The 27,073-nt window shown below is 56.8% G+C and overlaps 1 protein-coding gene across 1 annotated transcript; it reads right to left on the bottom strand.

Annotated features, from left to right (window-relative positions):
- Window positions 1-382: 382 nt before the first annotated feature.
- Window positions 383-27,005, bottom strand: LOC137340351 (uncharacterized). Its single transcript, XM_068002774.1, has 2 exons — window positions 26,941-27,005; window positions 383-2,899 (listed from the first exon to the last, which is right to left on the bottom strand). Exon 2 carries the CDS (start codon window positions 2,607-2,609, stop codon window positions 678-680), a length of 1,932 nt encoding a protein of 643 aa, XP_067858875.1. The 5' UTR covers window positions 2,610-2,899; window positions 26,941-27,005; the 3' UTR covers window positions 383-677.
- Window positions 27,006-27,073: the final 68 nt, after the last annotated feature.

Below are 27,073 nucleotides of genomic sequence, written 5' to 3'. Positions count from 1 at the left end.
GAGAACGTACATCGTTGACACTACCGAGTTCAGAGAACTCACAGCGCTGACACTATCGAGTTCAGAGAACTCACAGCGTGACACTATCGAGTTCAGAGAACTCACAGCGCTGACACTATTGAGTTCAGAGAACTCACAGCACTGACACTATCGAGTTCAGAGAACACACAGCACTAACACTACGGATTTCAGAGAACACAGCGCTGACACTACCGAGTTCAGAGAACACACAGCGCTGACACTACCGAGTTCAGAGAACACACAGCGCCGACACTATTGAGTTCAGAGAACGCACAGTGCTGACACTACCGAATTCAGTGAACGTACAGCATTGACACTACCGAGTTCAAAGAACAAATGTAAGGAATCTTACAACACCAGGTTATAGTCCAACAGTTTTATTTGAAAATCACAAGCTTTCGGACATTATCTCCTTCGTCAGGTGAGTGAGTGAATGAGAGGTTCTCAAATCGCATATCTTATATTAGGCAGGGAATCAAAGGTGTCGTTGGTGTTCAGACAGGTTAGCCACGGAAAACAGTACATCCCAGTGTACTGAATACACAAGGGTCAGATTACAAAGCCAGAGAGAGAAAGAGACCCGAAAGGCAGAGAGAGAGAGAGAGACTGTCCAGTTGTATTAAAAACAGATAACTTTTTTTTTCCTGCTGGTGGGGTTACGTGTAGCGTGACATGAACCCAAGATCCTGGTTGAGGCCGTCCTCATGGGTGCGGAACTTGGCTATTAATTTCTGCTCGACGATTTTGCGTTGTCGAGTGTCTCGAAGGCCGCCTTGGAGAACGCTTACCCGAAGATCGGTGGCTGAATGTCCTTGACTGCAAAAGTGTTCCCCGACTGGGAGGGAACCCTCCTGTCTGGCGATTGTTGCGCAGTGTCCGTTCATCCATTGTCGCAGTGTCTGCATGGTCTCGCCAATGTACCATGCTCCGGGGCATCCTTTCCTGCAACGTATGAGGTAGACAACGTTGGCCGAGTCACAGGAGTATGAACCATGTACCTGTTGGGTGGTGTCCTCTCGTGTGATGGTGGTATCTGTGTCGATAATCTGGCATGTCTTGCCGAGGTTGCTGTGGCAGGGTTGTGTGGTGTCGTGGACGCTGTTCTCCTGAAAGCTGGGTAATTTGCTGCGAACGATGGTCTGTTTGAGGTTGGGTGGCTGTTTGAAGGCGAGTAGTGGAGGCGTGGGGATGGCCTTAGCGAGGTGTTCGTTGTCATCGATGACATGTTGAAGGCTGCGGAGAACATGGCGTAGTTTCTCTGCTCCGGGGAAGTACTGGACGACGAAGGGTACTCTGTTGGTTGCGTCCCGTGTTTGTCTTCTGAGGAGGTCTATGCGATTCTTCGCTGTGGCCCGTCGGAACTGTCGATCGACAAGTCGAGCGTCATATCCCGTTCTTACGAGGGCGTCTTTCAGCGTCTGTAGGTGTCCATCGCGTTCCTCCTCGTCTGAGCAGATCCTGTGTATTCGCAGGGCCTGTCCATAGGGGATGGCCTCTTTGACGTGGTTAGGGTGGAAGCTGGAAAAGTGGAGCATCGTGAGGTTGTTCGTGGGCCTGCGGTAGAGTGAGGTGCTGAGGTGCCCGTCTTCGATGGAGATTTGTGTGTCCAAGAAAGAAACCGATTCTGAGGAGTAGTCCATGGTGAGTTTGATGGTGGGATGGAACTTGTTGGTGTTATCGTGTAGTCTCTTCAGTGATTCTTCGCCGTGGGTCCATAGGAAGAAAATGTCGTCGATGTATCTGGTGTACAGCGTTGGTTGCAGGTCCTGTGCAGTGAAGAAGTCGTGCTCGAACTTGTGCATGAAAATGTTGGCGTAATGGGGTGCGAATTTGGTCCCCATGGCTGTTCCGTGTGTTTGGGTAAAGAACTGGTTATCAAAGGTGAAGACATTGTGATCCAGGATGAAGCGGATGAGTTGTAGGATGGCGTCTGGAGATTGGCTGTTGTTGGTGTTGAGTACTGAGGCTGTTGCAGCGATGCCGTCATCGTGGGGGATACTGGTGTAGAGTGCCGAGACGTCCATCGTGGTGAGAAGTGTTCCTGGTTCAACTGGTCCGTGGGAGCTGAGTTTTTGTAGGAAGTCTGTAGTGTCGCGACAGAAGCTGGGGGTTCCCTGTATGATGGGTTTCAGGATGCCCTCGATGTTTCCAGAGAGGTTCTCACACAGGGTTCCGTTGCCTGATACGATAGGACGTCCGGGTATGTTGGCTTTGTGTATCTTTGGGAGGCAGTAGAAGTCTCCCACGCGGGGAGTTTGTGGGACGAGAGCACGTAGGATGCATTGAAGGTCTGGATCGAAGGTCTTGATCAGTTTGTTGAGCTGGTGGGTGTGTTCTTTGGTCGGATCTGCGGGTAACAGTCTGTAGTGTTCCTGGTTGTCCAGTTGTCGGTATGCTTCTTTGCAATAGTCCGTTCTGTTCTGTATGATGATGGCTCCTCCTTTGTCCGCTGGTTTGATGACAATGTTGCGGTTGGTCTTGAGAGCGTCGATGGCGTTGCGTTGTGCTCGGGTGACATTCTGGACTGTCTTGTGAGTGCGGCTGATAAATCTGGCGTTGACGCATCTCCTGACAGCTTGAGCATACATGTCAAGCTTAGGGCAGCGACCCTCCGGAGGAGTCCAGTTTGACTCTTTCTTCTTCGGTTGCTGTACCGCGGATCCCTCTGTCTGCTGTTCCGGATCGTTGATTGTCTCATTGGGTTCGCTGCAGCGCTGACACAACCAAATTCAGAGAACGCACAGCGTTGACACTACCAAGCTCAGAGAACGCATTGTTAACACTCCCAAGTTCGGAGAACGCACAGCGTTAACACTACAGTGTTCAGAGAACGTACAGCACTGACACCCCCGTGTTCAGAGAACGCACTGCGCTGACACTACAGATTTCAGAGAAGAGACAGCGTTAACATGACCGAGTTCAGAGAACACACAGTGCTGACACTACCGAGTTCAGAGAACGCACAGCGCTCACACTAGCCAGTTCAGAGAAAACACAGCACTGACACTACTGAGTTCAGAGAACACACAGCACTGACGCTACCGAGTTCAGAGAACACACAGCACTGACACTACTGAGTTCAGAGAACACACAGCACTGACGCTACCGAGTTCAGAGAACACACAGCACTGACGCTACCGAGTTCAGAGAACGCACAGCACTCACACTAGCCAGTTCAGAGAACACACCGCACTGGCAGGACCGAGTTCAGTAAACGCAGTGTTAACACTCCCAAGTTCAGAGAACAGACAGTGCTGACACTCCCGAGTTCAGAGAATGCACACGCTGACACTACTGACTTCAGAGAACAGACTGCGCTGACACTACAGTGTTCAGAGAACAAATAGCGCTGACACTACTGTGTTCAGGGAACACACAGCGCTGACACTACTGAGTTCAGGGAACGCACAGCGCTGACACTACTGAGTTCAGGGAATGCACAGCGCTGACACTACTGTGTTCAGGGAATGCACAGCGCTGACACTACTGAGTTCAGGGAATGCACAGCGCTGACACTACTGAGTTCAGGGAATGCACAGCGCTGACACTACTGAGTTCAGGGAACGCACAGCGCTGACACTACTATGTTCAGGGAACGCACAGCACTGACACTACTGAGTTCAGGGAATGCACAGCGCTGACACTACTGAGTTCAGGGAATGCACAGCGCTGACACTACAATGTTCAGGGAACGCACAGCACTGACACTACTGTGTTCAGGGAATGCACAGCGCTGACACTACTGTGTTCAGGGAATGCACAGCGCTGACACTACTATGTTCAGGGAACGCACAGCACTGACACTACTGAGTTCAGAGAACGCACAGCACTGACATTACTGAGTTCAGAGAACATACAGCACTGACATTACTGAGTTCAGAGAACACACAGCACTGACATTACTGAGTTCAGAGAACGTACAGCACTGACATTACTGAGTTCAGAGAACGTACAGCACTGACATTACTGAGTTCAGAGAACGTACAGCGCTGACACTCCCAAGTTGAGAGAATGCACAGTGCTGACACTCCTGAGTTCAGAGAATGCACAGAACTGACACCCCTGATTTCAGAGAACACACAGAACTGACATTCCCGATTTCAGAGAACACACAGAACTGACACTCCCGAGTTCAGGGAACGCACAGCACTGACACTTCCAAGTTCAGAAAACATACAGCACTGACACTACAGTGTTCGGAGAACGCACAGCGCTGACACTACCGTGTTCAGGGAAGGCACAGCGCTAACACTATCGGGTTCAGAGAACGCACAGTGCTAACACTCCCAAGTTCAGAGAACGCATTGTTAACACTTCCAAGTTCAGACAACGCACAGCGCTAACACCCCCATGTTCAGAGAATGCACTGCACTGACACCACAGATTTCAGAGAAGAGACAGCGTTAACATGACCGAGTTCAGAGAACACACAGTGCTGACACGACTGAGTTCAGAGAACGCACAGCGCTAACATGACCGAGTTCAGAGAACGCACAGCGCTAACATGACCGAGTTCAGAGAACGCACAGCGCTAACATGAGAGAGTTCAGTGAATGCAGTGTTAACATTCCCAATTTCAGAGAACGCACAGCGCTGACACTTGTGAGTTCAGAGGATGGACTGCGCTGACACTACCGAGTTCACTTCATGCACAGCGCTGACACTACTGAGTTCAGAGAAGGCTCATCGCTGACACTACCGAATTCAGAGAACACACAGCACTGACGCTACTGAGTTCAGAGAACGCACAGCGCTGACACTCCCGAGTTCCGAGAACGCACAGCACTGACACTCCCGAGTTCAGAGAACTCATAGCGCTGACACTCCTGAGTTCAGAGAACTCACAGCGCTGACACTCCTGAGTTCAGAGAACTCACAGCGCTGACACTCCCGAGTTCAGAGAACACACAGCGCTGACACTCCCGAGTTCAGAAAACACACAGCGCTGACATTACCGCGTTCAAAGAACACACAACGCTAACACGACCGAGTTCAGAGAACACACAGCACTGACATTACCGAGTTCAGAAAACACACAGCGCTGACATTACCGAGTTCAGAGAACACACAGCGCTAACACTCCCGAGTTCAGAAAACACACAGCGCTAACATTACCGAGTTCAGAAAACACACAGCACTGACATGACCGAGTTCAGAGAACACACAGCGCTAACACTCCCGAGTTCAGAAAACACACAGCGCTAACATTACCGAGTTCAGAAAACACACAGCACTGACATTACCGAGTTGAAAGAACACACAGCGCTAACATTACCGAGTTCAGAAAACACACAGCACTGACATTACCGAGTTCAAAGAACACACAGCGCTGACACGACCGAGTTCAGAGAACACACAGCGCTGACACGACCGAGTTCAAAGAACACACAGCGCTGACACTCCCGAGTTCAGAGAACACACAGCACTGACACTACAGAGTTCAAAGAACACACAGCACTGACACTCCCGAGTTCCGATAGGAAGGGGAGAGGCCGTGAAGGGATTTGAACATGAGGATGAGAATTTTAAAATCAAGGTGTTGCTGGACCGGGAGCCAATGTAGGTCAGCGAGCACAGGAGCGATAGGTAAACAAGATTTGCTGCAAGTTCGGATACGGGCAGCAAAGTTTTGGGTGAGCTCAAGTATATTGAGGGTGGAAGATGGGAGGCCGGCCAGGAAAGCATTAGAATAGTCGAGTTTAGAGGTAACAAAGGCATGGATGAGGTTTTCAGCATCAGATGAGCTGAGGCAGGGGCAAAGATGGCCGATGTTACGGAGATGGATGTAGGCAGTCTTGGTGATGGAGCGGATATGTGGTCAGAAGCTCATCTCAGGGTCAAATAGGATGCCAAAACTGTGAACTGTCTGATTCAGCCTCAGACAGTAGCTAGAGGAAGAGATGGGGTCAGCGGTAGGGAACGGAGTTTGTGGCGGGGACTGAAGACAATGGCTTCGGTCTTCCCAATATTTAGTTGGAGGAAATTTTTGCTCATCCAGTACTGGATGTCGGACAAGCAGCGTGACAAATCAGAGATAGTGGACGGGGCGAGGGAGGTGGTGGTGAGGTAGAGCTGGGTGTCCTCAGTGTACATGTGGAACCTGATGCCGTGTTTTCGGATGATGTCACTGAGGGGCAGCATGTAGATGAGAAAGAGGAGGGGCCAAGGATAGTTTCTTGGGGCACTCCAGAGGTAACGGTATGGGAGCGGGAAGAGAAGCCATTGCAGGTGATTCTCTGGCTATGACTGGATAGATAAGAATGGAACCAGGCACGGGTAGTCCCACCCAGCTGGACAATGGGGGAGAGGCGTTGGAGGAGGATGGTGTGGTCAACCATGTCAAAGGCTGCAGACAGGTTGAGAAGGATGAGGAGGGATAGTTTACCACGGTCACAGTCACATAGGATGTCATTTGTGACTTTGATAAGGGACATTTCAGTGCTGCGACAGGGCGGAAACCTGATTGAAGGGATTCAAACATGGAGTTGCAGGAAAGATGGGCACGGATTTGGGAGGCGAGAACATGTTCAAGGACTTGGGAGAGGAAAGGGAGGTAGGAGATGGGGCTGTACTTTGCAAGGACAGAGGAGTCAAGGATGGGGTTCTTTTTGAGGAGGGGGGTGATGACAGCAGATTTGAAGGGGAGGGGGACAATACCTGAGAAGAGGGAACTGTTAACGGTATCAGCTAACATGGGGCCCAGGAAGGGAAGTTGGGTGGTCAGCAGTTTGGCAGGAATAGGGTCAAGGGAGCAGGAGGTGGGTCTCATGGACAAGATGAGCTCAGAGAGGGCATGAGGGGAGATAGGAGAGAAAATAGAGAAAGTTGTGAGTTCAGGGCTGGAGTTCAGGGGGGAACCGTAGGGGAAGTTTGGCTTGGTGGGCTAGGGGAAAGGAGGGAAGTGGCAGAGGCAGCTGAACGGATGGTCTCAATCTCAGTGACAAAGTAGTCCATGAGCTCCTCGCATTTGTTGTTGTAGGTGAGGGTGTTGTAGACTGAGGAGAGGGGTTTAAGAAGACGGTTTGTAGTGAAGAGAAGCCGGGGGTTATCTTTACATTCCAGGATTATCCAGGATGATCCTGGAATAGTGAGCAGTTTTGACAGAGGATAGTAGGACCCAATAGTGCTTTATGTGGTTGAGCCAGATCTGGCGATGAATGGTCAAACCAGTTGTTCACCATAAACATTCAAGTTTGCTTCCCTTGGACTTAAGGGAGCGAAGATGAGGGCCGTACCAAGGGGAATGACCGAGTGAGAGAGAGTAATGGTTTTAATGGGGTCAAGGGCATCAAAGGTGGAGGTGAGGGTGTGATTGAGCTGATCGGTAGCTGCAGAAATGTCGTGATGAATGGAGGGCCAGAGGTTCGACAGTTGGGAATTTGGAAATGCCATTGCAAGTGACTTGGGGGAGAGTTTTTTCCAGGGGTGAACACAGGAGGAAGTGGGGTTGCGAGGGGGAGGGGGATGCAGATGGAGAAGGATACAAGGAAGTGATCAGAAATGGCCTTAGCTGCAATTGACACGATGAGAGTAGAGAGTAGAGAGGACACATGAGATGGCAAGGTCGAGGTGTGGCTGTGAATAGGGGTAGGGCCGTTTATGTGGAGGGAGAGATTAAGGGAGGATAGGAGGGCAGTGAACTCAGGAGAGAGAGAGCATGATGAGTTGAGATGGAGGTTGAAGTCACCAAGGATGAGAATAAGGGGCATAGATAAGGTAGATCGTCAAAATCTTTTCCCAAAGGTAGGGGAGTCTATAACGAGGGGACATAGATTTAAGGTGAGAGGGGAGAGATACAAAAGGGCCCAGAGGGGCAATTTTTTCACTCAAAGGGTGGTGAGTGTCTGGAACGAGCTGCCAGAGGCAATAGTAGAGGCGGGTACAATTTTGTCTTTTAAAAAGCATTTGGACAGTTACATGGGTAAGATGGGTATAGAGGGATATGGGCCAAGTGCAGGCAATTGGGACTAGCTTAGTGGTATAAACTGGGCGACATGGACATGTTGGGCCGAAGGGCCTGTTTCCATGTTGTAAACTTCTATGATTCTATTCTAAGTCGCTCGGTGTAGAGGCTGAGGGAGGAAAACAGTGAAGACATTCCGGTGAGAAACTTGGCGTGACCATCCAAAAGGGTAGGAAGAGGCAGGCAGTGCAGGAATGTTCTGGGTGTGTGGCACTTTCAAACTGGTATTATGATGTGGAGATGCCGGTGATGGACTGGGGTTGACAATTGTAAACAATTTTACAACACCAAGTTATAGTCCAGCAATTTTATTTTAAATTCACAAGCTTTCGGAGGCTTCCTCCTTCAACATTTACCTGAGGAAGGAGGAAGCCTCCGAAAGCTTGTGAATTTAAAATAAAATTGCTGGACTATAACTTGGTGTTGTAAAATTGTTTACAAACTGGTATTAAGCATTGAATACTAGTGAGGGTGACGATACCTCAAAGGATTGCAGTCCTTGGGGCAAAGAACTACATAGGGGGGTACAGTGAAGTATAGAAATGCAGTAGTCATAGGAGATTCAATAGTCAGGGTTATAGACCGGCGTTTCTGTGGCCGCCAATGTGAGTCCTGCATGGCGTGTTGCCTCCCTGGTGCCAGGGTAAAGGACATCACTGAGAGGGTGCAGAATATTCTGCGGGGGGGAGGGGAACAGCCAGAAGTCGTGGTCCATGTGGGAACCAATGACATAGGAAGGAAAAAGGTTGACGTTCTGCAGTCTGAGATTCAGGAGCTAGGGAGGAAGTTAAAGAGCAGGACCTCAAAGGTAATAATCTCTGGATTACTCCCAATGCCACGTGCTAGTGAGCACGGAAGTAGGAAGATAAGGCAGGTTAATGCGTGGGTAGAGACATGGTGCAAGAGGTAGGGTTTCAGATTCTTGGGGCATTAGGATCAGTTCTGGGGCAGGAGGGACCTGTTCAAGATGGTTGGGTTGCACCTCAACAGAGCCGGGACCAATATCCTCCCGGGGAGGGTCACTCGTGCTATAGGGGAGGGTTTAAACTAATTTGGCAGGGGGGTGGGCGCAGGATGTAGCATTAGAAAGGAGAAACAAGGTGCACAGAGGACTGGGAGAGACAGATAGCTCTAGAGTAAGAAATAGTACAGTATTAGGTGGGGTCAGACTAAGGGAAAATACGAGAAGGTCTAAGATAGGTTTGCAGTGCATGTGTGTAAACGCACAAAGTCTGGTAAATAAGGTTGGTGAGGTGCCGGCGCAAATAGCCACATGGGAATATGATGTTGTGGCGATAATGGAGACCTGGCTCAAAAAAGGGCAGGATTGGGTACTAAATATCCCTGGATACAAAATGTTCAGGAAATATAGGGAAGAAAAAAAGGAGGGGGGGTGGCAGTATTGATTAAGGAAAATATTGCAGTGCTGGAGAGAGAGGGTGTCCTGGAGGGGTCAAAGACAAAATCTATTTGTTTAGAGTTAAGTAAGAATAGAGGTGCCATTACACTACTGGGTGTATTCTATAGGCCACCAACTAATGGGAAGGATATAGAGGAGCAAATTTGCAGGGAAATTACAGAGAGGTGCAAGAGTCATAGAGTAGTGATAACGGGGGACTTTAACTATCCTAATATAGACTGGGATAGTAACAGTGTGAACGGCAGAGAGGGGGTGGATTTTCTGAAGTGTGTTCAGGAGAACTTTCTTGATCAGTATATTTCCGGCTCAACGAGGAAGGAGGCATTGCTGGATCTGGTTCTGGGGAATGAGGTAGGTCAAGTGGAGCAAGGCAACAGTGATCATAGTATCATAAGGTTTAGATTAATTATGGAAAAGGACAAGAAGCAATCTAGAGGAAAAATACTTAATTGGAGGATGGCCAATTTCAGTGGGTTGAGAACGGATCTGGCCCGGGTAAATTGGAATCAAAGATTGGCAGGCAAAACTGTAATCGAACAATGGGCGGCCTTTAAAGAGGAGATGGTTCGGGTACAGTCTAGGTACATTCCCACGAGGGGGAAAGGTAGGGCAAACAAAGCCAGAACTCCCTGGATGACGAAATAGATAGAGAGTAAGATGAAGCAGAAAAAGGGGACATATGACAAAGTCAGGTTGATAATACAGTGACTATAGAAAGTATGGAAATAAGAGGGGCAAAGAGAGAGTGTGAGAATAGGCTGGCAGCTAACTTAAAAGGAATTCTAAAGTCTTCTATAGGTACATAAATAGTAAACAGGTAGTAAAAGGAGGGGTGGGGCCGATTAGCGACCAAAAAGGAGATCCACTCATGGAGGCAGAGGGGATGGCCGAAGTACTAAACGAGTACTTTGCATCTGTCTTTACCAAGGAAGAAGATGCTGCCAAAGTCACAGTAAAGGCAGAGGTAGTTGAGATACTGGATGGGCTAAAAATTGATAAAGAGGTGGTACTAGAAAGGCTGGCTGTACTTAAAGTAGATAAGTCACCAGGTCCAGATGGGATGGATCCTAGATTGCTGAGGGAAGTAAGGGTGGAAATTGTGGAGGTACTGGCCATTATCTTCCAATCCTCCTTAGATACGGGGTGATGCCAGTGGATTGGAGAATTGCAAATGTTACACCCTTGTTCAAAAAAGGGTATAAGGATAAACCGGGCAACTACAGGCCAGTCAGTTGTCAGTTTAACCTCGGTGGTGGAGAAGCTTTTAGAAATGATAATCCGGGACAAAATTAATAGTCACTTGGACGAGTGTGGATTAATAAAGGAAAGCCAGCACGGATTTGTTAGAGGCATGTTTAACTAACACGATTGAGTTTTTAAATGAGGTAACAGAGAGGGTTGATGAGGGCAATGTGATTGATGCTGTGTATATGGACTTTCAAAAGGCATTTGATAAAGTGCCACATAACAGACTTGTCAGCAAAATTGAAGCCCATGGAATAAAAGGGGCATGGATACAAAATTGGTTAAGTGACAGGAAACAGAGAGTAGTGGTTAAGGGTTATTTTTCGGACTGGAGGAAGGTATACAGAGGTGTTCCCCAGGTGTCGGTACTAGGACCACTGCTTTTTTTGATATACATTAATGACTTGGACTGGGGCACAATTTCAAAATTTGCAGCAAACAGTGAGGAGGATAGTGATAGACTTCAAGAGGACATAGACAGGCTGGTGGAATGGGTGGACATGTGGCAGATGAAATTTAATGCAGAAAAGTGCGAAGTGATACATTTTGGCAGGAAGAATGAGGAGAGGCAATTCTAAAGTGGGTGCAGGAACAGTGAAACCTGGGGGCATGTGTGCATAAATCTTTGAAGGTGGCAGGGCAGGTTGAGAAAGTGGTTGAAAAAGCATATGGAATCCTGGGCTTTATAAATATAACCCATATAAACACTGGTTCGGCCACAGCTGGAATACTGCGTCCAATTCTGGGCACTGTACTTTAGGAAGGATGTGAAGGCCTTAGAGAGGGTGCAGAAAAGCTTTACTAGATTGGGGAAGGGGAGTGTGATCCAGGTCTAAGGTGGGGGGGGGGAGGGGGGGGGAAGGAGAGTGTGATGCAAATCTGATGGTGTGAGGGGAGAGGAAAGTGTGATCCAGGTGTGGAGCTAGAGGAGAGTGTGATCGAGGTCTGACTGGGGGCGGGGGGAGGAGAGTGTGATCCAGGTGTGGGGGGGGGAGGAGAGTGTGATCCAGGTGTAGGGGAGAGTGTGATCCAGGTGTGGGGGGAGGAGAGTGTGATCCAGGTGTGAGGGGAGGAGAGTGTGATCCAGGTGTGGGAGTTGGGGGGAGGAGAGTGTGATCCAGGTGTGGGAGTTGAGGGGAGGAGAGTGTGATCCAGGTGTGCGGGTTGAGGTGAGGAGAGTGTGATCCAGGTGTGGGAGTTGAGGGGAGGAGAGTGTGATCCAGGTGTGGGGGGGAGGAGAGTGTGATCCAGGTGTGGGGGAGAGTGTGATCCAGATGTGGGGGGCGGGGAGAGTGTGATCCAGGTGTGGGAGTTGGGGGGAGGAGAGTGTGATCCAGGTCTGGGAGTTGGGGGGAGGAGAGTGTGATCCAGGTCTGGGAGTTGGGGGGAGGAGAGTGCGATCCAGGTGTGGGGGAGAGTGTGATACAGGTGTGGGAGTTGGGGGGGGGAAGAGTGTGATCCAGGTGTGAGGGGAGGAGAGTGTGATCCAGGTGAGGGAGTTGGGGGGGCGGAGAGTGTGATCCAGGTCTGGGAGTTGGGGGGAGGAGAGTGTGATCCAGGTGTGGGAGTTGGGGGGGGGGTGGAAAGAGTGTGATCCAGGTGTGGGAGTTGGGAGGAGGAGAGTGTGATCCAGGTGTGGGAGTTGGGGGGAGGAGAGTGTGATCCAGGTGTGGGAGTTGGTGGGGGGGAGAGTGGATCCAGGTTGAGGTGGGTAGGAGGAGAGGGGAGTGTGATCCAGGTCTGGGGGGTGGTGGAGGGGGGGAGGAGAGTGTGATCCAGGTGTGGGGGAGAGTGTGATCCAGGTGTGGGGGATGGGGAGAGTGTGATCCAGGTGTGGGGGAGAGTGTGATCCAGGTGTGGGGGGAGGAGAGTGTGATCCAGGTGTAGGGGAGGAGGAGAGTGTGATCCAGGTGTGGGAGTTGGTGGGGGGGAGAGTGGATCCAGTTTGAGGTGGGTGGGAGGAGAGGAGAGTGTGATCCAGGTCTGGGGGGTGGTGGAGGGGGGGAGGAGAGTGTGATCCAGGTGTGGGGGATGGGGAGAGTGTGATCCAGGTGTGGGGGAGAGTGTGATCCAGGTGTGGGGGAGAGTGTGAACCAGGTGTAGGGGAGGAGTAGAGTGTGATCCAGGTGTGGGAGTTGCGGGGGGGAGAGTGTGATCCAGGTGTAGGAGTTGGGGGGGGGGAAGAGTGTGATCCAGGTGTGGGAGTTAGAGGGAGGAGAGTGTGATCCAGGTGTGGGAGTTGGCGGGGGGGGGGGGGGGGGAAGAGTGTGATCCAGGTTTGGGAGTTGGGAGGAGGAGAGTGTGATCCAGGTGTGGGAGTTGGGGGGGAGAGTGTGATCCAGGTGTGGGAGTTGAAGGGAGGAGAGTGTGATCCAGGTGTAGGAGTTGGGGGGGGGGAAGAGTGTGATCCAGGTGTGGGAGTTAGAGGGAGGAGAGTGTGATCCAGGTGTGGGAGTTGGCGGGGGGGGGGGGAAGAGTGTGATCCAGGTTTGGGAGTTAGAGGAAGGAGTGTGATCCAGTTGTGGGAGTTGGGGGGAGGAGAGTGTGATCCAGGTGTGGGAGTTGGGGGGAGGAGAGTGTGATCCAGGTGTGGGAGTTGGGGGGGAGAGTGTGATCCAGGTGTGGGAGTTGGTGGGAGGAGAGTGTGATCCAGGTGTGGGAGTTAGAGGGAGGAGAGTGTGATCCAGGTGTGGGAGTTGGCGGTGGGGGGGGGGGGGAAGAGTGTGATCCAGGTATGAGAGTTAGAGGGAGGAGAGTGTGATCCAGTTGTGGGAGTTGGGGGGAGGAGAGTGTGATCCAGGTGTGGGGGAGAGTGTGATCCAGGTGTGGGGGAGTGTGATCCAGGTGTGGGGGTGAGTGTGATCCAGGTGTGGGGGGGAGGAGAGTGTGATCCAGGTGTGGGGGACGGGGAGAGTGTGATCCAGGTGTGGGGGAGAGTGTGATCCAGGTGTGGGGAAGAGTGTGATCCAGGTGTGGGGGAGAGTGTGATCAAGGTGTGGGGAAGAGTGTGATCAAGGTGTGGGGGAGAGTGTGATCCAGGTGTGGGGAAGAGTGTGATCCAGGTGTGGGGGAGAGTGTGATCCAGGTGTGGGGGAGAGTGTGATCAAGGTGTGGGGGAGAGTGTGATCCAGGTGTGGGGGAGAGTGTGATCCAGGTGTGGGGGAGAGTGTGATCCAGGTGTGGGGAAGAGTGTGATCCAGGTGTGGGGGACAGTGTGATCCAGTGTGGGGGACAGTGTGATCCAGGTGTGGGGGAGAGTGTGATCCAGGTGTGGGGGACAGTGTGATCCAGGTGTGGGGGAGAGTGTGATCAAGGTGTGGGGGGAGTAGAGTGTGATCCTGGTGTGGGAGTTGGGGGGAGGTGAGTGTGATCCAGGTGTGGGAGTTGGGGGGAGGTGAGTGTGATCCAGGTGTGGGAGTTGGGGGGAGGTGAGTGTGATCCAGGTGTGGGAGTTGGGGGGAGGAGAGTGTGTTCCAGGTGTGGGGGTTGGGGGGAGGAGAGCGTGTTCCAGGTGTGGGGGTGGAGAAGTGTGTGATCCAAGTGTGGGGGGGAGTGTATCCAGGTGTGGGGGGGAGGAGAGTGTGATCCAGGTGTGAGTGAAGAGTGTGATCCGCCTGTGGGGGTGAGTGTGATCCGGGTGTGGGGGAGAGTGTGATCCGGGTGGGGGGGGAGAGTGTGATCCGGGTGTGGGGGAGAGTGTGATCCAGGTGTGGGGGAGAGTGTGATACAGGTGTGAGAGTTGGCGGGGGGGAAGAGTGTGATCCAGGTGTGAGGGGAGGAGAGTGTGATCCAGGTGTGGGAGTTGGGGGGGCAGAGAGTGTGATCCAGGTGTGAGGGGGAGGAGAGTGTGATCCAGGTGTGGGGGGAGAAAAGTGTGATCCGGGTGTGGGGGAGAGTATGATCCGGGTGGGGGGGAGAGTGTGATCCAGGTGTGGGGGAGAGTGTGATCCAGGTGTGGGGGGAGGAGAGTGTGATCCAGGTGTGGAGGAGAGTGTGATCCAGGTGTAGGAGAGGAGGAGAGTGTGATCCAGGTGTGGGAGTTGCGGGGGGGAGAGTGTGATCCAGGTGTGGGAGTTGGGGGGAGGAGAGTGTGATCCAGGTGTGGGAGTTGGTGGGGGGGAGAGTGGATCCAGGTTGAGGTGGGTAGGAGGAGAGGAGAGTGTGATCCAGGTCTGGGGGTTGGTGGAGGGGGGGAGGAGAGTGTGATCCAGGTGTGGGGGAGAGTGTGATCCAGGTGTGGGGGATGGGGAGAGTGTGATCCAGGTGTGGGGGAGAGTGTGATCCAGGTGTGGGGGGAGGAGAGTGTGATCCTGGTGTGGGGGAGAGTGTGATCCAGGTGTAGGGGAGGAGGAGAGTCTGATCCAGGTGTGGGAGTTGCTGGGGGGAGAGTGTGATCCAGGTATGGGAGTTGGTGGAGGGGGGGAGGAGAGTGTGATCCAGGTGTGGGGGATGGGGAGAGTGTGATCCAGGTGTGGGGGAGAGTGTGATCCAGGTGTGGGGGAGAGTGTGAACCAGGTGTAGGGGAGGAGGAGAGTGTGATCCAGGTCTGGGAGTTGGGAGGAGGAGAGTGTGATCCAGGTGTGGGAGTTGGGGGGGAGAGTGTGATCCAGGTGTGGGAGTTGGGGGGAGGAGAGTGTGATCCAGGTGTGGGAGTTGAAGGGAGGAGAGTGTGATCCAGGTGTAGGAGTTGGGGGGGGGGAAGAGTGTGATCCAGGTGTGGGAGTTAGAGGGAGGAGAGTGTGATCCAGGTGTGGGAGTTGGCGGGGGGGGGGGGAAGAGTGTGATCCAGGTTTGGGAGTTAGAAGAAGGAGTGTGATCCAGTTGTGGGAGTTGGGGGGAGGAGAGTGTGATCCAGTTGTGGGAGTTGGGGGGAGGAGAGTGTGATCCAGGTGTGGGAGTTGGGGGGAGGAGAGTGTGATCCAGGTGTGGGAGTTGGGGGGGAGAGTGTGATCCAGTTGTGGGAGTTGGGGGGAGGAGAGTGTGATCCAGGTGTGGGGGAGAGTGTGATCCAGGTGTGGGGGTGAGTGTGATCCAGGTGTGGGGGGGAGGAGAGTGTGATCCAGGTGTGGGGGACGGGGAGAGTGTGATCCAGGTGTGGGGGAGAGTGTGATCCAGGTGTGGGGGAGAGTGTGATCAAGGTGTGGGGAAGAGTGTGATCAAGGTGTGGGGGAGAGTGTGATCCAGGTGTGGGGAAGAGTGTGATCCAGGTGTGGGGGACAGTGTGATCCAGGTGTGGGGGACAGTGTGATCCAGGTGTGGGGGAGAGTGTGATCCAGGTGTGGGGGACAGTGTGATCCAGGTGTGGGGGAGAGTGTGATCAAGGTGTGGGGGGAGTAGAGTGTGATCCTGGTGTGGGAGTTGGGGGGAGGTGAGTGTGATCCAGGTGTGGGAGTTGGGGGGAGGTGAGTGTGATCCAGGTGTGGGAGTTGGGGGGAGGTGAGTGTGATCCAGGTGTGGGAGTTGGGGGGAGGAGAGTGTGTTCCAGGTGTGGGGGTTGGGGGGAGGAGAGCGTGTTCCAGGTGTGGGGGTGGAGAAGTGTGTGATCCAAGTGTGGGGGGGAGTGTATCCAGGTGTGGGGGGGAGGAGAGTGTGATCCAGGTGTGAGGGGGAGGAGAGTGTGATCCAGGTGTGGGGGGGAGGAGAGTGTGATCCGGGTGTGGGGGAGAGTGTGATCCGGGTGTGGGGGAGAGTGTGATCCGGGTGTGGGGGAGAGTGTGATCCGGGTGGGGGGGAGAGTGTGATACAGGTGTGAGAGTTGGGGGGGCAGAGAGTGTGATCCAGGTGTGAGGGGGAGGAGAGTGTGATCCAGGTGTGGGGGGAGAAAAGTGTGATCCGGGTGTGGGGGAGAGTATGATCCGGGTGGGGGGGAGAGTGTGATCCAGGTGTGGGGGAGAGTGTGATCCAGGTGTGAGAGTTGCGGGGGGGGAAGAGTGTGATCCAGGTGTGGGAGTTGGGGGGGCGGAGAGTGTGATCCAGGTGTGGGAGTTGGGGGGGGTGGAAAGAGTGTGATCCGGGTGTGGTAGTTGGGAGGAGGAGAGAGTGATCCAGGTGTGGGAGTTGGGGGGAGGAGAGTGTGATCCAGGTGTGGGAGTTGGTGGGGGGGAGAGTGGATCCAGGTTGAGGTGGGTAGGAGGAGAGGAGAGTGTGATCCAGGTCTGGGGGGTGGTGGAGGGGGGGAGGAGAGTGTGATCCAGGTGTGGGAGTTGGGGGGAGGAGAGTGTGATCCAGGTGTGGGAGTTGGTGGGGGGAGAGTGGATCCAGGTTGAGGTGGGTAGGAGGAGAGGAGAGTGTGATCCAGGTCTGGGGGGTGGTGGAGGGGGGGAGGAGAGTGTGATCCAGGTGTGGGGGAGAGTGTGATCCAGGTGTGGGGGATGGGGAGAGTGTGATCCAGGTGTGGGGGAGAGTGTGATCCAGGTTTGGGGGGAGGAGAGTGTGATCCTGGTGTGCGGGAGAGTGTGATCCAGGTGTAGGGGAGGAGGAGAGTGTGATCCAGGTATGGGAGTTGGTGGGGGGGGAGAGTGGATCCAGGTGTGGGGGATGGGGAGAGTGTGATCCAGGTGTGGGGGAGAGTGTGGTCCAGGTGTGGGGGAGGAGGAGAGTGTGATCCAGGTGTGGGAGTTGCGGGGGGGAGAGTGTGATCCAGGTCTGGGAGTTGGGAGGGGGGGGAAGAGTGTGATCCAGGTGTGGGAGTTGGTGGGAGGAGAGTGTGATCCAGGTGTGGGAGTTAGAGGGAGGAGAGTGTGATCCAAGTGCGGGAGTTGGGGGGGGGGGGGAAGAGTGTGATCCAGGTGTGGGAGTTGGTGGGAGGAGAGTGTGATCCAGGTGTGGGAGTTGGAGGGGGGGAAGAGTGTGATCCAGATGTGGGAGTTGGTGGGAGGAGAGTGTGACCCAGGTGTGGGAGTTGGTGGGAGGAGAGTGTGATCCAGGTGTGGGAGTTGGCGGGGGGGGGGGGGGGGAGAGTGTGATCCAGGTGTGGGAGTTAGAGGGAGGAGAGTGTGATCCAGTTGTGGGAGTTGGGGGGAGGAGAGTGTGATCCAAGTGTGGGGGAGAGTGTGATCCAGGTGTGGGAGTTGAAGGGAGGAGAGTGTGATCCAGGTGTGGGAGTTGGGGGGGAGAGTGTGATCCAGGTGTGGGAGTTGGTGGGAGGAGAGTGTGATCCAGGTGTGGGAGTTAGAGGGAGGAGAGTGTGATCCAGGTGTGGGAGTTGGGGGGAGGAGAGTATGATCCAGTTGTGGGAGTTGGGGGGAGGAGAGTGTGATCCAGGTGTGGGGGAGAGTGTGATCCAGGTGTGGGGGTGAGTGTGATCCAGGTGTGGGAGTCGGGGGGATGAGAGTGTGATCCAGGTGTGGGAGTTAGAGGGAGGAGAGTGTGATCCAGTTGTGGGAGTTGGGGGGAGGAGAGTCTGATCCAGGTGTGGGGGCGAGTGTGTCCAGGTGTGGGGGTGAGTGTGATCCAGGTGTGGGGGGGGAGCAGAGTGTGATCCAGGTGTGGGGGGGAGAGAGGTGTGATCCAGGTGTGGGGGACGGGGAGAGTGTGATCCAGGTGTGGGGGAGAGTGTGATCCAGGTGTGGGGAAGAGTGTGATCCAGGTGTGGGGGAGAGTGTGATCAAGGTGTGGGGAAGAGTGTGATCCAGTGTGGGGGAGAGTGTGATCCAGGTGTGGGGAGAGTGTGATCAAGGTGTGGGGAAGAGTGTGATCCAGGTGTGGAGGGAGAGTGTGATCCAGGTGTGGGGAAGTGTGATCCGGGTGTGGGGGAGAGTGATCCAGGTGTGGGGGAGAGTGTGATCAAGGTGTGGGGGGAGGTGAGTGTGATCCAGGTGTGGGAGTTGGGGGGAGGAGAGTGTGATCCAGGTGTGGGGGTTGGGGGGAGAGAGCGTTGTTCCAGGTGTGGGGGTGGAGGAAGTGTGTGATCCAGGTGTGGGGGGGGGAGTGTATCCAGGTGTGGGGGGGAGGAGAGTGTGCTCCAGGTGGGGAAGAGTGTGATCCGGGTGTGGGGGAGAGTGTGATCCGGGTGTGGGGGAGAGTGTGATCCGGGTGTGGGGGAGAGTGTGATCCGGGTGTGGGGGGAGTGTGTGATCCGGGTGTGGTGGAGAGTGTGATCCGGGCGTGGGGGAGAGTGTGATCCGGGTGTGGGGAGAGTGTGATCCGGGGTGTGGGGGAGAGTGTGATCCGGGCGTGGGGGAGAGTGCGATCCGGTGTGGGGGAGAGTGTGATCCGGGTGTGGTGGAGAGTGTGATCCGGGTGTGGTGGAGAGTGTGATCCGGTGTGGTGGAGAGTGTGATCCGGGTGTGGGGAGAGTGTGATCCGGGCGTGGGGGTGAGAGTGCGATCCGGGTGTGGGGGGAGAGTGTGATCCGGGTGTGGGGGGAGGTGAGTGTGATCCAGGTGTGGGAGTTGGGGGGAGGAGAGTGTGATCCAGGTGTGGGAGGTTGCGGGGGGGAGAGTGTGATCCAGGTCTGGGAGTTGGGAGGGGGGGGGAAGAGTGTGATCCAGGTGTGGGAGTTGGTGGGAGGAGAGTGTGATCCAGGTGTGGGAGTTAGAGGGAGGAGAGTGTGATCCAAGTGCGGGAGTTGGGGGGGGGGGGGGAAGAGTGTGATCCAGGTGTGGGAGTTGGTGGGAGGAGAGTGTGATCCAGGTGTGGGAGTTGGAGGGGGGGAAGAGTGTGATCAGATGTGGGAGTTGGTGGGAGGAGAGTGTGACCCAGGTGTGGGAGTTGGTGGGAGGAGAGTGTGATCCAGGTGTGGGGAGTTGGCGGGGGGGGGGGGGGGGAGAGTGTGATCAGGTGTGGGAGTTAGAGGGAGGAGAGTGTGATCCAGTTGTGGGAGTTGGGGGAGGAGAGTGTGATCCAAGTGTGGGGGAGAGTGTGATCCAGGTGTGGGAGTTGAAGGGAGGAGAGTGTGATCCAGGTGTGGGAGTTGGGGGGGAGAGTGTGATCCAGGTGTGGGAGTGGTGGGAGGAGAGTGTGATCCAGGTGTGCGAGTTAGAGGGAGGAGAGTGTGATCAGGTGTGGGAGTTGGGGGGAGGAGAGTATGATCCAGTTGTGGGAGTTGGGGGGGAGGAGAGTGTGATCCAGGTGTGGGGGAGAGTGTGATCCAGGTGTGGGGGTGAGTGTGATCCAGGTGTGGGAGTCGGGGGGATGAGAGTGTGATCCAGGTGTGGGAGTTAGAGGGAGGAGAGTGTGATCCAGTTGTGGGAGTTGGGGGGAGGAGAGTCTGATCAGGTGTGGGGGCGAGTGTGATCGCAGGTGTGGGGGTGGAGTGTGATCCAGGTGTGGGGGGGGAGCAGAGTGTGATCCAGGTGTGGGGGGGAGGAGAGTGTGATCCAGGTGTGGGGGACGGGGAGAGTGTGATCCAGGTGTGGGGGAGAGTGTGATCCAGGTGTGGGGAAGAGTGTGATCCAGGTGTGGGGGAGAGTGTGATCAAGGTGTGGGGAAGAGTGTGATCCAGGTGTGGGGGAGAGTGTGATCCAGGTGTGGGGGAGAGTGTGATCAAGGTGTGGGGAAGAGTGTGATCCAGGTGTGGAGGAGAGTGTGATCCAGGTGTGGGGAAGTGTGATCCGGGTGTGGGGGAGAGTGATCCAGGTGTGGGGGGAGAGTGTGATCAAGGTGTGGGGGAGGTGAGGTGTGATCCAGGTGTGGGGAGTTGGGGGGAGGAGAGTGTGATCCAGGTGTGGGGGTTGGGGGAGGAGAGCGTGTTCCAGGTGTGGGGGTGGAGAAGTGTGTGATCCAGGTGTGGGGGGGAGTGTATCCAGGTGTGGGGGGGGAGGATGAGTGTGCTCCAGGTGTGGGGAAGAGTGTGATCCGGGTGTGGGGGAGAGTGTGATCCGGGTGTGGGGAGAGTGTGATCCGGGTGTGGGGGAGAGTGTGATCCGGGTGTGGGGGAGTGTGTGATCCGGGTGTGGTGGAGAGTGTGATCCGGGCGTGGGGGAGAGTGTGATCCGGGTGTGGGGAGTGTGTGATCCGGGTGTGGTGAGAGTGTGATCCGGGTGTGGGGGGGAGAGTGTGATCCGGGTGTGGGGGAGAGTGTGATCCGGGTGTGGGGGAGAGTGTGATCCGGGTGTGGGGGGAGAGTGTGATCCGGGTGTGGGGAGAGTGTGATCCGGGTGTGGGGGAGAGTGTGATCCGGGCGTGGGGGAGAGTGCGATCCGGGTGTGGGGGAGAGTGTGATCCGGGCCGTGGGGGAGAGTGCGATCCGGGGTTGTGGGGGAGAGTGTGATCCGGGTGTGGTGGAGAGTGTGATCCGGGTGTGGTGGAGAGTGTGATCCGGGTGTGGTGGAGAGTGTGATCCGGGTGTGGGGAGAGTGTGATCCGGGCGTGGGGGAGAGTGCGATCCGGGTGTGGGGGAGAGTGTGATCGGGTGTGGGGGGAGGTGAGTTGATCCAGGTGTGGGAGTTGGGGGAGGAGAGTGTGATCCAGTGTGTGGGGGTTGGGGGAGGAGAGCGTGTTCCAGGTGTGGGGGTGGAGAAGTGTGTGATCCAGGTGTGGGGGGGAGTGTATCCAGGTGTGGGGGGGAGGAGAGTGTGCTCCAGGTGTGGGGAAGAGTGTGATCCGGGTGTGGGGGAGAGTGTGATCGGGAGTTGTGGGGAGAGTGTGATCCGGGTGTGGGGGAGAGTGTGAACCGGGTGTGGGGGAGTGTGTGATCCGGGTGTGGTGGAGAGTGTGATCCGGGCGTGGGGGAGAGTGTGATCCGGGTGTGGGGGAGAGTGTGATCCGGGTGTGGGGGAGGAGTGTGATCCGGGGTGTGGGGGAGAGTGTGATCCGGGTGTGGGGGAGAGTGTGATCCGGGCGTGGGGAGAGTGCGATCCGGGTGTGGGGGAGAGTGTGATCCGGGTGTGGGGAGAGGTGATCCGGGTGTGCGGGAGAGTGTGATCCGGGTGTGGGGGGAGAGTGTGATCCGGGTGTGGCGGGAGAGTGTGATCCGGGTGTGCGGGAGAGTGTGATCCGGGTGTGGGGGAGAGTGTGATCCGGGTGTGGGGAGAGTGTGATCCGGGTGTGGGGGAGAGTGTGATCCTCGTGTAGGGGAGGAGAGTGTGATCCGGGTGTGGGGAGAGTGTGATCCGGGTGTGGGGGAGAGTGTGATCCGGGTGTGGGGGAGAGTGTGATCCTGGTGTGGGGGGAGAGTGTGATCCGGGTGTGGGGGAGAGTGTGATCCTGGTGTGGGGAGAGTGTGATCCGGGTGTGGGGGAGAGTGTGATCCGGGTGTGGGGGAGAGTGTGATCCGGGTGTGGGGGAGAGTGTGATCCGGGTGTGGGGGAGAGTGTGATCCGGGTGTGGGGGAGAGTGTGATCCGGGTGGGGGGGAGAGTGTGATCCGGGTGTGGGGGAAGAGAGTGATCGGGTGTGGGGGAGAGTGTGATCGGATCTGGGGGAGTGTGATCGGGTGTGGGGGAGAGTGTGATCCGGGTGGGGGGGGAGAGTGTGATCCGGGTGTGGGGGAAGAGAGTGATCCGGGTGTGGGGTGAGAGTGTGATCCGGGTCTGGGGGAGTGTGATCCGGGTGTGGGGGAGAGTGTGATCCGGGTGTGCGGGAGAGTGTGATCCGGGTGTGGGGGAGAGTGTGATCCGGGTGTGCGGGAGAGTGTGATCCGGGTGTGGGGGAGAGTGTGATCCGGGTGTGCGGGAGAGTGTGATCCGGGTGTGGGGGAGAGTGTGATCCGGGTGGGGGGGAGAGTGTGATCCGGGTGTGGGGGAGTGTGTGATCCGGGTGTGGGGGTGAGTGTGATCGATGTGGGGGAGAGTGTGATCCGGGGTGTGGGGGAGAGTGTGATCCTGGTGTGGGGGAGAGTGTGATCCGGGTGTGGGGGAGAGTGTGATCCGGGCGTGGGGAGAGTGTGATCCTGGTGTGGGGGAGGAGTGTGATCCGGCGTGGGGGAGAGTGTGATCCGGGTGTGGGGGAGAGTGTGATCCGGGTGTGGGGGGAGAGTGTGATCCGGGTGTGGGGGAGAGTGTGATCCTGGTGTGGGGGGAGAGTGTGATCCGGGTGTGGGGGAGAGTGTGATCCTGGGTGTGGGGGAGAGTGTGATCCGGGTGTGGGGGAGAGTCTGATCCTGGTGTGGGGGGAGAGTGTGATCCGGGTGTGGGGGAGAGTGTGATCCGGGTGTGGGGGAGAGTGTGATCCGGGTGTGGGGGAGAGTGTGATCCTGGTGTGGGGGAGAGTGTGATCCGGGTGTGGGGGGAGACTGTGATCCGGGTGTGGGGGAGAGAGTGTGATCAGGGTGGGGGAGAGTGTGATCTGGTGTGGGGGAGAGTGTGATCCTGGTTGTGGGGGAGAGTGTGATCCGGGTGTGGGGGAGAGTGTGATCCGGGTGTGGGGGAGAGTGTGATCCGGGTGTGGGGGAGAGTGTGATCAGGTTGAGGGGGAGAGTGTGATCCTGGTGTGGGGGAGAGTGTGATCCTGGTGTGGGGGAGAGTGTGATCCTGGTGTGGGGGAGTGTGATCTGGTGTAGGGGGAGTGTGATGCGGGTGTGGGGGAGAGTGTGATCCGGGTGTGGGGGAGAGGTGAGATCGGGTGTGGGGAAGAGAGGATCGGGTGTGGGGGAGAGTGTGATCCTGGTGTGGGGGAGAGTGTGATCCGGGTGTGGGGAAGAGAGTGATCCGGGTGTGGGGGAGAGTATGATCCAGGTGTGGGGAAGAGTGTGATCCGGGTGTGGGGAGAGTGTGATCCGGGTGTGGGGGAGAGTGTGATCCGGGTGTGGTGGAGAGTGTGATCCGGGTGTGGGGGAGAGTGTGATCCTGGTGTGGGGGAAGAGTGTGATCCGGGTGTGGGGGAGAGTGTGATCCTGGTGTGGGGGAGAGTGTGATCCGGGTGTGGGGGAAGAGAGTGATCCTGGTGTGGGGAGAGTGTGATCCGGGTGTGGGGGAGAGTGTGATCCGGGTATGGGGGAGTGTGTGATCCGGGTGTGGGGGAGAGTGTGATCCGGGTGTGGGGGAGAGTGTGATCCGGGTGTGGGGGAGTGTGTGATCCGGGGTGGTGGGGGAGAGTGTGATCCGGGTGTGGGGAGAGTGTGATCCGGGTGTGGGGGAGTGTGTGATCCGGGTGTGGGGGTGAGTGTGATCCGGATGTGGGGGAGAGTGTGATCCGGGTGTGGGGGAGAGTGTGATCCGGGTGTGGGGGGAGAGTGTGATCCGGGTGTGCGGGAGAGTGTGATCCAGGTGTGGGGAGAGTGTGATCGGGTGTGGGGGAGAGTGTGATCCTGGTGTGGGTGAGCGTGTGATCCGGGTGTGGGGGAGAGTGTGATCCGGGTGGGGAGGAGTGTGATCCTGGTGTGGGGGGGGGTGAAGAGTGTGATCCGGGTGTGGGGAGAGAGTGTGATCCGGGCATGGGGGAGAGTGTGATCCGGGTGTGGGGGGAGAGTGTGATCCGGGTGTGGGGGAGAGTGTGATCCGGGTGGGGGGGAGAGAGTGATCCGGGTGTGGGGGAGAGTGTGATCCGGGTGTGGGGGAGAGTGTGATCCGGGTGTGGGGGAGAGTGTGATCCTGGTGTGGGGAGAGAGTGATCCGGGTGTGGGGGGAGAGTGTGATCCGGGTGTGGGGAGAGTGTGATCCGGGTGTGGGGGGAGAGTGTGATCCGGGTGTGGGGGAGAGTGTGATCCGGGTGTGGGGGAGAGTGTGATCCGGGTGTGGGGAGAGTGTGATCCGGTGTGGGGGAGAGTGTGATCCGGGTGTGGGGGAGAGTGTGATCCGGGTGTGGGGGAGTGTGATCCGGGTGTGGGGGAGAGTGTGATCCGGGTGGGGGCAGAGTGTGATCCGGGTGTGGGGAGAGTGTGATCCTGGTGTGGGGAGAGTGTGATCCGGGTGTGGGGGAGAGTGTGATCCGGGTGTGGGGAGAGTGTGATCCGGGTGTGGGGGAGTGTGATCCGGGTGTGGGGGAGAGTGTGATCCGGGTGTGGGGGAGAGTGTGATCCGGTTGTGGGGGAGTGTGATCCGGGTGTGGGGGAGTGTGATCCGGGTGTGGGGGGAGAGTGTGATCCGGGTCTGGGGGAGTGTGATCCGGGGGGGGGGGGGAGAGTGTGATCCGGGTCTGGGGGAGAGTGTGATCCGGGTCTGGGGGAGTGTGATCCGGGTGTGGGGGAGAGTGTGATCCGGGTGTGGGGAGAGTGTGATCCGGGTGTGGGGGGAGAGTGTGATCCGGGTGTGGGGGAGAGTGTGATCCCGGGTCTGGGGGAAGTGTGATCCGGGGGGGGGGAGAGTGTGATCCGGGTGTGGGGGAGAGTGTGATCCGGGTCTGGGGGAGTGTGATCCGGGGGGGGGGGGAGAGTGTGATCAGGGTCTGGGGGAGAGTGTGATCCGGGTCTGGGGAGAGTGTGATCGGTCTGGAGTGTGTGATCCGGGTCTGGGGAGAGTGTGATCCGGGGTCTGGGGGAGAGTGTGATCCGGGTCTGGGGGAGTGTGATCCGGTGTGGGGGAGAGTGTGATCCGGGTGTGGGGGAGAGTGTGATCCGGGTGTGGGGGAGAGTGTGATCCGGGTGTGGGGGAGAGTGTGATCCGGGTGTGGGGGAGAGTGTGATCCGGGTGTGGGGGAGAGTGTGATCCGGGTGTGGGGGAGAGTGTGATCCGGGTGTGGGGGAGAGTGTGATCCGGGTGTGGGGGAGAGTGTGATCCGGGTGTGGGGAGAGTGTGATCCGGGTGTGGGGGAGAGTGTGATCCGGGTGTGGGGGAGAGTGTGATCCGGGTGTGGGGGAGAGTGTGATCCGGGTGTGGGGCAGAGTGTGATCCGGGTGTGGGGGAGAGTGTGATCCGGGTGTGGGGGGGAGAGAGCGATCCGGGTGTGGGGGAGAGTGTGATCCTGGTGTGGGGGAGAGTGTGATCCGGGTGTGGGGGAAGAGAGTGATCCGGGTGTGGGGGAGAGTATGATCCAGGTGTGGGGAAGAGTGTGATCCGGGTGTGGGGGAGAGTGTGATCCAGGTGTGGGGGAGAGTGTGATCCGGGTGTGGTGGAGAGTGTGATCCGGGTGTGGGGGAGAGTGTGATCCTGGTGTGGGGGAAGAGTGTGATCCGGGTGTGGGGGAGAGTGTGATCCTGGTGTGGGGGAGAGTGTGATCCGGGTGTGGGGGAAGAGAGTGATCCTGGTGTGGGGGAGAGTGTGATCCGGGTGTGGGGGAGAGTGTGATCCGGGTGTGGGGGAGAGTGTGATCCGGGTGTGGGGGAGAGTGTGATCCGGGTGTGGGGGAGTGTGTGATCCGGGTGTGGGGGAGAGTGTGATCCGGGTGTGGGGGAGAGTGTGATCCGGGTGTGGGGGAGTGTGTGATCCGGGTGTGGGGGTGAGTGTGATCCGGATGTGGGGGAGAGTGTGATCCGGGTGTGGGGGAGAGTGTGATCCGGGTGTGGGGGAGAGTGTGATCCGGGTGTGGGTGAGCATGTGATGCGGGTGTGGGGGAGAGTGTGATCCGGGTGGGGAGGAGTGTGATCCTGGTGTGGGGGGTGGAAGAGTGTGATCCGGGTGTGGGGGAGAGTGTGATCCGGGCATGGGGGAGAGTGTGATCCGGGTGTGGGGGGAGAGTGTGATCCGGGTGTGGGGGAGAGTGTGATCCGGGTGGGGGGGAGAGTGTGATCCGGGTGTGGGGGAGAGTGTGATCCGGGCATGGGGGAGAGTGTGATCCGGGTGTGGGGGAGAGTGTGATCCGGGTGTGGGGGAGAGTGTGATCCGGGTGGGGGGGAGAGAGTGATCCGGGTTTGGGTGAGAGTGTGATCCGGGTGTGGGGGAGAGTGTGATCCGGGTGTGGGGGAGAGTGTGATCCTGGTGTGGGGGAGAGTCTGATCCGGGTGTGGGGGAGAGAGTGATCCGGGTGTGGGGGAGAGTGTGATCCGGGTGTGGGGGGAGAGTGTGATCCGGGTGTGGGGGAGAGTGTGATCCGGGTGTGGGGGGAGAGTGTGATCCGGGTGTGGGGGAGAGTGTGATCCGGGTGTGGGGGAGAGTGTGATCCGGGTGTGGGGGAGTGTGATCCGGGTGTGGGGGAGAGTGTGATCCGGGTGGGGGCAGAGTGTGATCCGGGTGTGGGGGAGAGTGTGATCCTGGTGTGGGGGAGAGTGTGATCCGGGTCTGGGGCAGAGTGTGATCCGGGTGTGGGGGAGAGTGTGATCCTGGTGTGGGGGAGAGTGTGATCCGGGTCTGGGGCAGAGTGTGATCCGGGTGTGGGGTGAGAGTGTGATCCTTCGACCTGGATCACAGTCTCCCCCCTCTCCCCAGGCTCTGCTCTTCTGCTCTCCACCCCCTGAAGTCTCCCGGCACCGCCTGTGTATTCACTGCTCGCCCTCCGCCCCGCCAACGCCTTGGAGAAAGGCGCGGCCATTTACTGACCTGACCCGGTGAACGGCCTGCGAGGGCGGTTGGTCGCCTACAATTAATGCGCACGCGCAGCTGGCGACCCACAATGCGCACGCGCAGTCCATCAAGGCGCCCTGTCCCCCCTCCCCCCCCGGCGCCCGAGCGC

This window comes from Heptranchias perlo, chromosome 21, assembly GCF_035084215.1.
Source record: "Heptranchias perlo isolate sHepPer1 chromosome 21, sHepPer1.hap1, whole genome shotgun sequence".
Lineage (NCBI taxonomy): Eukaryota > Metazoa > Chordata > Chondrichthyes > Hexanchiformes > Hexanchidae > Heptranchias > Heptranchias perlo.
Note: the sequence above shows the minus strand (reverse complement) of the source record. Positions and strands in the feature narration are given on the sequence as shown.

What these genes read in the sequence shown, in the direction of transcription:
- LOC137340351 (XM_068002774.1), bottom strand. Translation starts at nt 2,609, where the DNA reads ATGTATGCTCAAGCTGTCAGGAGATGCGTCAACGCCAGATTTATCAGC.